Genomic DNA, 9,801 nt, shown 5'->3' on the forward strand with positions numbered 1-9,801 from the left:
AAAAACCAAAAAAAAAAAAAACAAAAAAAAAACTGGAACTGGGTAGTTAAGTAGTACTTTATATTCTAGCATAGAGTTCATATGGTCCTGCAGATGCTCACCTCAGTGTCCTAGGGCTGTGCTTGCTTCTGCAATATTATCCCAGCATCATTATAAACAAAGAGAAACTGATCTTACACATAGTATTAATAATTTTTCCTATTTTTAGTATAAACATTTTTCATTCTTGTGCTTAAACATTTTCATCGTCCTGTGTCATTAGTATCTTTATATATTTGAATCAGATTTTAATGTTTACATGGATATTTTTCACTTAAATTCTCTTAATTTATTCTTAAATATCACTATTTTATCTTAAGAACTTTCACATAAATGTATTGTGGTTCTTGTCAACATGTTTTTCTGAGTGTTCTAAATGAAGTCAGAAAATATATTTTATATTCCACACTATCATCTCAAAGTTGGAAAAAACATAGAGTTCAACTTTTTACTGTTTGGTAGGCAAAATATCCTACTATACTTTTTTCTAAGAGTTATCAGGAAGGCAATTAGAAGAGAATAAAGATGAAACATCTAGTATTGAGTTGATGTCCCATCTTATAAATTTAGCAGAGATGATTATGTGCAATAGTATCATCTGTGATGAATTATGTGTACCGGGTCATAAATTGCCTTATATTTTATTTATAAACTGAAAAGAAAGCTTCGCCCCATCACACTAGAGTTTATAAGACTTGCCAGTTCAAGAACAAAGAAATGCCCACTAGCCAGTTGGACAGTGTGGGCAAACAGCCCTGAACACACGTAATACTGACCCAGTAATTTCCATGTAAAGCTTCTATGCCTTTGCTAAATCCTACCTTGAAAACCCATAATTACTCAGCTGCTTCCAAAAAACGGAGAATGTATTAGGTCGCTCAAGAGTGGAGTCCAACAGTGTAACCTGCAAGCCCCACATGGAAGCGTGCACCTGTAATCCCGAACTTGAGGGCAGAGGCAGGAAGAGCGCTGGGTGCAGAGGTTATTCCCTCCGCACAAGCGAGCTTCCTGATCTCCAGCCTCTCTCAGAAGGGACAGTGTGGCGTTGCTGACAGTGTCTAAAGACTCATGGGCGGCTTCCTAACTACAGGGAATGTGGAAGCCTTTCTAGTGTCAGCTTCCGTTTGCTGCTTCTACCACAACATCTCCAACTAGCAACCCTGCTCAGTTACTCATATTTAGGCTGCAGGCCTCTCAGGATGGGGAAGTGCCCACCTTCAGGGACAGTTATTGAACCACAGTTCTAAAAGGAAAGAGCTTCCTGAGTTTCCCCCATGTCTTCAAACATTAATGGACAGCAATAGAGCCATTATTCGAACTTGATTCCATGTGTAAAAATAGAATATAGGATGACACACTTTTGTTACAGAGCTGGTTTTAGCCTGGCTCTCAGGATTGTCACATAAAGAGCCGTGTTTGTCCATAGCAGTCCTTCACAGGGTCAGAGATCTGCTTGTCCGCACAGGCCTCAGCTTTGGGTCATCCTTCTTTTCCCCCTCGTTCCATTGAGAGTCTGTTGTGTCTCTTCTGTGAAGTTTTGAGTTCATAAGGACTAAGACCATTCATCCCATCACTTCCAATGCTTGGAAGTAGCGGCAGAATCTTTCGTGCTCCACTCCCCATTGACTGCATGGATTCACCCTTCATGCCTGTGAATGTGCCCTTATCTATAACTGGAAGTGGACATGTCCCAAGAAGCCTGAAGCCAGGGTTTGGGGGGGTGGTCATATTACCCACTAAATCCCCCTCCGATCTTCCTAAATTCCTCATCAATGTAGCTGACCTTAGCTTTTTGGTTCTCACAGCCCTCTTGAACTTAAAATGTCTACCCTTCTGTGCAGTGTGTTGCTGAGCTGACTTTCTTACAGGACCTTATTTACTCTGCTGTTTTTATCTAATTAGTGGGAACTCATCAGTGCAACAGAATTGTACTTTTCTTGCTTGTTTTAGTTTTGTTATTTGGTAAACTCAGTATTCATCTTAGTTACTGGAGATTTTAAACATGCTCTGCATGTTATGTATGTCATTGGTGAAGGTTTTGGTTAGGATTGGGTCAAGTTCAGAACTTTGACATTGCGTTAGAGTCCTCTATAGACTGATGTGTTTCATTCAGGTATTTATAGTTCAAATCATCAGTTACCCTTATTTCAGCCCCATTTCTGTTAATTATAGTATCATAGGGGACCATGATGGCACAGCATTGTGCATGCCTCACTAGAATTTAGCACACTGCATTGCCATGGTTACACTGCGAAGGAAGGAAGTTAGACAAGCTTAATGTGACTTCCTTGACACACCTCTTAGTTCTCACAAATCACTCTTGGAGAACACTCTCCGAAGAATCCCACCCAGCCTCCCTGCCACCCCTCTCATCTGTAACGTGAGAAACCTACCTTCTCTTTTCTAAAAATGTCGCATGACATTTTCTTCTTCCATTTTCCTGAAACAGATTCCATGGTTCTTTGGACAGCCCCGAAAATGAGTGAGTGTTCTCGGGTCTGCAGTCTGAGGTCACTCAGACCTGGCAGGTTGCAGGGCTGAGACAGACACAGCTTACGGTCTCACTGACTCTTGGCTATGAATGGTCACTGTTTTTGGTTTTTGTGAGACAGGGTTTCTCTGTGTAGCTTAGGAGCCTGTCCCCGAACTTCCTCTGTAGACCAGGCTGGCCTCAAATTCAGAGATCTACCTGCCTCTGCCTCTCTGAGTACTGAGGCCGACACCACCACCTGGCCCTGCTTTGTTTCTTTTGTTTTTTCCCTTACCAGTGGAAAGAATTGTTACCATTCTTTGACCCTACTCGTTATAAATATTCATCTCTGGACTTGGCCAAAGCAGGAGTCAGCTTTTATCTTGAGTTTCACTGAGCTTTATTTCCAACTCATTAATGGCTCTGTGATTATAAGAATGATAAGAAAAACAAGAAGTCGTCCTAACTGGGAGGTTCCTTGTGGATTATGGTACTTGAGGATTGTTACAGAGAGGCCAGTGTCTCCACTGTCCACTCGGTAGCTGTTCATGATGATCCTGGTTATTGAAGGCTCAGAATAAAGCAGCCTTGCCAGGAAAGCCCTCCCAGCGCTGTAGAGTTCCCTCATGAGCATGCTCTTTGAACCTCTGTCGCCTTCAGTGTTGTGTCATCGTTTGTCTCTTGTTAGACTTTGCCTTCTCTGATTCAGAACTTGCTGCATCAGTGAGATGATGAGCCATGCTGCCTCCCACCTCCGATCCCTTCCCCCTGCATAGCATGGGAGTGAGCTTAGCTGTGCTCTGAAGATGCTGCTCATCGCATTTCAGTAAGCTGGGCCCTTATAAACATCATAAAACAGAGTACAGTACAATCCCAGAGACACAGTAACACAATTCGGTATCTTTCTTTAAACTCAGTGTGTCCTAGCTATAACAGAAAACTTTGTTTTTTTTCTACTCTTTACTTGCCGATTTTTTTTTTTTTTTGAACTTTTCATCCCGACATGTTGGCTGTTTCATATTATACTCTTGACATTTAAATTTCTTGGGTTTGGACATTGTTTGTTTCATTGTTGCATAGTAACATTCTTATGTTTCACAACCATCTGTTAATTTTAAGGTGTGTGATTTTCCCCCCACTCAACGGCCTTGACTGCTACCCTAGACTGTCTGTGTGGTAATTTTTTCCTCAATAGAGTTGGTGATGTTATTTTTGATAAGGACTTGGTAAAAATAGAATTCTGTCCAGCTAGTATTTTGAATGTGCTTTGCATCTTAATGAACACATTATTATAAAAAATAAAGAGTGCCATAAAAAAATCATCGACTTGTGTTGTATAGAAATTAGCACGTTCACTTTTTATTACTGAAGCATGCAGGGCTAGAGGAATTGTGCTTTGCCTCAGTGCTCCTGGGTTTTGATCCAAGACTCCTTTAATCCAAGGAGGAAGCCCCTCCTACCAGTCCCAGGGGAGAGGATCATCTTGTAGGTCAGGGTCAACATGATGCTTACGTACCATGAAACCCAGGGCTCACCTGGGGGGGAAAGGCACAAGAAAGCCTCAGGAGTGTGGTTTCACTGGCAGTAAGCACACGTGCACCCCTGTTCACTTACCTGTGTCTAAAGGATGTCGAGAATGAGACACCCGTCAGCAGAAACTCAGGCCAGGATGGAGTGGAGTCAGCCGAGTGCCCAGGTCAAGAGTCTTCCCTTTTCCTGAGAGTATTATTTGGAAAAGAAGAGCTGGTATTGGAAGCTAAGGGAATGGGGGAAATCCCAGATTAAAGGATAGATATGAACACCATGAGGTTAATTTGAAATAAAAATGCAGAGCGATATTTAGAATGAACTATGAAGAGCGTTGACAGAAATATTTATGTTAGCTACCTCTGTATTAAGTGGAGTAGCATATCTAATGAAGATGGTCTTTTGGGAGTCTAGGATTTGGTGGGATTTGCCTAATGATAAGAAGTGGGAGACATCAAAAAGGTGATATTTGTGTATTCATTTATCCAACAGGGGTTAATTATATGAAGCATTAGTCTTGTGGTATGATATGTGTGGTTTTTCAAGGAGACATATAAATAAGTTACTAAAGCATTTGTAAATCTAAATGGCATCCTTTCCTGCTTTTTTTTTTTTTTTTAATTTGTAGAATGTCTATATAAGTTAGGTAAGTCTTCTGGTAAACACGGGAGAGTTGTCTTAGGAGAGGCATTGCATTTCCTGTCAGGGGCCTTGGGCTCTGACAACTCCCAAGGCCTTGCCCTCTTTGAGGGGTAAGATTCCTTAAAGAAAACCAGGTCACGAGAGCCGCCCTGGGGTGTCCTCCTCATAAGTTGTTAAGGCACAGAGTTTGTTTTCAATACCATAGAATTTTATTTGTTAGCTTTCAAGCTTTTCTTGAGTTTCAAATTCTTTTTGAGTCTGTTGTCTAAGCTTCTGCAATCGATAAAGTAGTTTTCTGTCAATTCATGTTTGTAGATGTCTTTTGTGTACATACTTCCTAGAAGACTGAGTCATTTAAAGAGCCCTCCTCCATTATATGATGATGTTTAAATATTATCAGGTGTTTATTCTTTTGTTATTAGAGTTGTCATCATTCTGTGGAAGTCCACTGTGATTCCTAGGAACAACTACAGTGGGGCTCATCAGCAAATCCCAGTCCCCTGAGGCACTCAGGAAGCAGTGTTAACCCTTTGCCTGCTTGATTGCAGGAGGAATGCCCGCCCCTGAACAGGCCTCACTGGTGGAGGAGGGGCACCCACAGACCCACCAGGAAGCTGTCTCCACTGGCCCAGGCATGGAACCCGAGACCACAGCCACCACTATTCTAGCTTCCGTGAAGGAGCAGGTACACCCTTTCGTTGAAATTTGCAATGACATTTCTTCAATGCCTTTAAAAATTAATCTTTGGATGTGTTTTCAATTTGTCTAACGTCCTTGATGCCTTCACGTTTTCTAATTATAAGGTGTTTACATCCCTGAGTACATTGGGATGATTGGCATGTAGAGCTGCTCCAGCTGCCAGTCAGCATCGGAACATGCAGGATACTTGTGCGTCTGCAAGTAAGGACAACCTTAATGGTGATCGGTGTCTGTGTCCCCCATTGCAGAGTGTGTGCATGCGCGCAGAGCTGTGTGCAGCGTCTCTCACAATGCTGACTGTCCATCAGGACCCTGGCCTGTGCTGTCTAGATTCTCTGAGCATTTTAACCTAGGAGCTAGGATCGTCTCTGTGGTTGGGGGTGGGGGTTACAAATTGTGTTTGTTTGTCTGAACCCCAGTAGTTCATCTTGTGAGCTCATGTTCTAAAGTTTGTCACATGTGCGTAGTTGCTCCCATCTCGTGTTTATGTTGGTTTTTAAGGCACTAATACTTTGTCCTTTCAACCCAAGCGACCTTCTAAGTTAGGCCTTGTCTGTACTACTTAGAGAAACTGGGGCTCTCAGATTTAATTTTTAAGATTTAAAGGCTTAATAAGGTACATGCAGATGTATCCGTCCTCTAGGAATAGTTCCTACCTGCCTCCAAAAGAATTTGTGTGCCCTCCGTGAAGGTTATTCTGCTCAAATAATATATTGGTTCTTTTTTCTTTTTAAATCTAACAATTAAAATACTGGGTGTTTTTATATCAAGAGAAGCACTGAATGTTCTAGTGTTTTCCAAACTCAGGTTTGTAACACACAAGACTGACGATGGCAAAGGATGAGGGGACATTAGCCTCCCTTACTTCACCATTGCCCGAAGTAGGAACTCTACGTGGGATTGTTCCATACCTGGCATTAGAGCTTTGTTTTAAAGAAAAACAGTTTTAGAAATTATTCCAGTAAGACCGTCAGAATGAGTTTGGAACACAACAGAGTCGGAGTTTAAAGGATCAGCATCAGAGTTCGGTTGTTTTGTTTCATCTGGGTTTTTATATAAATTATTTATTTTTATTTTATGTACATTGGTATTATGCCTACATATATTTCTGTGTGAGGGTGTCAGATCTTGGAGTTATAGACAGTTGTGAGCTGCATCTGGGTGCTGGGAATTGAACCCCAGTCCTCTGGATGAGCTGCCATGACCCTTAACCTCTGAACCATCTCTCCAGTCCAGGTGCTTGTTTTCCATGCATGATACCCTAGATTTAATCCCCATTGCTGTCAAAAAATTAAACATAAAGAGAATAGTATCATCAGAATGTTTTTACTCTGGACTTCAGTGAGGAGAAGTGGCTTTTGCTGTAGCCCTTGGTGGCTGGCGGTCTGACCTCAGGAGCAGCAAGGTGAGGGGGCATGTGCACTCTTCTGAGGAAACCCAGGGGAAATTGATCAAAATGCCCAGAACTCACTGCAAACTGGAAACCACATGCACGAAACGTGGCGGCAGGGACACTGACTTTTGCCTGGGAACTAGAGAGCTGTGTGTTGAAGATCATAGATAGGGAAAGCTGCTGTGATCTTTCTCATCTAGGGAATTCTGTGCTGGCCTCAGATGACTTTAAAATTGTATCTTTTGGTGATACATTGTATCTGAATGAATTGTTTTGTGTAATATTGCGAGTTGGATTCCAATTTCTCCAGGTAGCAAAGGGTGCCGTGTATTGGAAGAACCATCATCTGTCATCCAGATAACTTAGTTATTTGAAAGACACTCTCTACTATCTTTGCTTCTTTTCATGTCCTGAGGAGTTTGAGTTCATTAATGCACATTTGTGTTTTCATACATAGTTTCTCTTCAAAACTGTCAGCCCTCAGCATTTGGGAGTTCAATCATTTCCCTCCGAGAACCCCATTTGTCTCATGTATAAGAAACATGTCTGGTTTTAAATAGCTAACTATATCTTCCATAAGATTTTCTAGAAGTAGGCAACATATACTTGAGTAAAAGCTTCTTGGTACTACCATAAAACATGCCATTTCCTGTCGTCTACCCAATGCGATCGAACACAGGAATAGATAATGCTGATTGCCTTCTGATTCTAAGTTAAGTGTTGAACTGCTAGTCAGAGTTCTCTCTAAGCCTACATGTTATACACCGGTAAAATGATCGCTGCTGATAATGTCGTATGTCAAAGACCAGTATTCTTAGATGGGTCGTATAATTACTTAGAAAGCCTTGTTGCCTTCCCCTGATCCTAGGTGTGGATGATCAGGTGAGTTCTGCTGTTCCCCGGGGATGGGCCTGGATGGATGGCGGCACCATCTCAGTAAGGCCCTCGTGCTGGGGCACAGGAAGTACACTTTCAGTGCAGTTGGATAGATGGCTCCACCTTCTCTCTTGGCTTCTCTGCTTGCTGTATCATCTTGAGATTGTGGTTTTGTTTTTGTTTTTGTTCTGTCTCTCTACACCTCGGTGTTCTCATTTATAGAATGGGTATATTGACGGTGAGTGACAGAATTCACACATGTAAAATGTATACTGCAGTACTTGGCACCTAGGAAGGGCAGATACCCCTACCCCTACCTCCTCTACATATAAAGTGCTTCAAGGAGGGCTGCTGGGTTTGCTTTTGGTTTATTTGGGGAGTCTGTGAGCCTTCTTTTGGACATTGCTACCAGCAGAGTAAAGCCCTGTCTCAGCACTGACGGTACTGATGCTCTGCTAGTGTCTCATTTGACAAATGGCCTCGAGCATTCACGTTCTCTCCATGGCAGCCTCACAACTGGAAACAGTTTTCTGTGTAAATTATGAGAGATGGTCATGTAAAAATAAAATATTAACTTGCTGACTTATTACAACCTCAAGCACTGATGCTGTCGAGGCAGTTGATGAAGGAGTTGTAAAATGAGAGCCTTTCCCACTCACCTAAATTTTGAGGGGAAACGGCTGGATTCTTCTTCAGTGAAGTAAATCATAAGCCTCTAAAAATGTCCTCCTCCTCTTGGGCGATTCATAGGACATGGCAGGGCAGGAAATGGGCAAACAGCCCAGAGTGGCCTCTGCAGCCACCGGTCTGTTCCAGGTCTGGAGTTGGCTTCCAGGTGTCATAAAAACAAAGAACTCTCTCTCGTGGCTGTGCTTTCTAGGGTCCTCTGGCAACAGGTGCCATGTGGCTGCTCCCGAGCACAGGTTGGAATTTATATTCTCCTTTTATGAAATGATAGCTTTTCAACATAGATGTCAGCAAGGTCCAGGAAAAGTCCTCCCTCTGGCAGATGGGAAGAACCCGCTTCGGATCAAAGGCTAGCTCCTTTATGGAGACGTGTTCTGCAGGCCTGAAATCACATATCTCCTGATCCCCATGCTTTACAGCACGGCCGTGACTATTCTGTGCTGCTCTGGGCTTCCGTAATTGGCCCCCTAAGGACAGAGTGGTGTTTTATGTGTGTTACAAGTTCCTCTTCCCAGTACCCCCTACTATATCAGTCTTGCAATAAATGGTTGTCCAAAGAGGAGTTGAGTACTGTTGGATAGCCTCATTACCAACTTGCTGTTTTGTGAAAGCCATGAGCCTGTAGTCAAATTCAGAGAAACATGGTAAGCAAGAGTCCCACATCTCTCCCAGCTGTCCATTCCTGTTCGTAAGACCCTTTAATTGTCCTGCATCCATGCTGATCTAGGTATCAAATCCATCTGCATAGTTGACTATAAAGTTTTGTTTACTATCTGCTGACCTTGACACAGATATTACAGTTTTCATTTCCTACATACCCAAATTTGTGGACAGTTAAGTATGGATCGTAAATGGATGGGTTGTGATATTTATTTGGGGATTCTGCTCTATGAAAAATAAGTTAGTTCCTAGAAATAAGAGGAGTAAGCTCCTTGTACTTGAATTTGAAGTTACTGAAAATGTCAATTCAGCCACAAGCACCAGCTGGCTATAATCTGGATCATCTTTTGGCAAGTTCTGCTGTTTAACTCGTCTCTCAATAAGAACCCAAAAGTCCAAGATGACTTCACAGGCAAGGACTGTCCTGTATCTTGATAGTGATGTTTATATCCTGATGGTATTTAGATCTCTGGCAAACTTGGTACTGCTGAGTAGCTAACTTACTACACTGTCTACAGTCATTAGAGGAAGAAATATGTCCAAACGTGGTGCCCTCAATGGGCCTGCATCCTGTGAACACCAAAGACCAAAATGATGGAGTCCGCCTTGAAGTACACATCATGCTTTGACTGTAGAGTTTGTTTAGGCAGTGTTTGCTCATTGGTCCTCTCCCTGCAGCACTGATATGCCTATCACCTTCTTCAAAAGTATAGGGAGACAATGGGGATGTTCTTTCGGGAATTCACCAAGGCCAGCTGGCCTGAGTCTGAAAAAGCATGGGATAAAACCGGACTTGCTGAACATAGCG

General features: G+C 42.4%; 1 protein-coding gene across 14 annotated transcripts in view; it reads left to right on the forward strand.

Annotated features, from left to right (window-relative positions):
- The window catches only part of Pkp4 (plakophilin 4), a 208,356-nt gene that overhangs the window by 60,301 nt on the left and 138,254 nt on the right, over positions 1–9,801 (forward strand). For 12 of the 14 annotated variants that reach the window (XM_005346435.3, XM_026778575.1, XM_026778570.1 and 9 more), the window contains one exon: positions 5,227–5,363. The exons of 1 other annotated variant lie outside the window; for it this stretch is intronic. In XM_005346435.3, coding sequence (XP_005346492.1) covers positions 5,232–5,363 — 132 coding nt within the window. In that variant the 5' untranslated portion in view covers positions 5,227–5,231. Of the gene's footprint in view, positions 1–5,226; positions 5,364–5,497; positions 5,579–9,801 lie in introns of those variants that run through there. One more of the 14 variants, XM_013345897.2, reaches the window with a different exon arrangement.

This window comes from Microtus ochrogaster, chromosome 4, assembly GCF_000317375.1.
Source record: "Microtus ochrogaster isolate Prairie Vole_2 chromosome 4, MicOch1.0, whole genome shotgun sequence".
NCBI lineage: Eukaryota > Metazoa > Chordata > Mammalia > Rodentia > Cricetidae > Microtus > Microtus ochrogaster.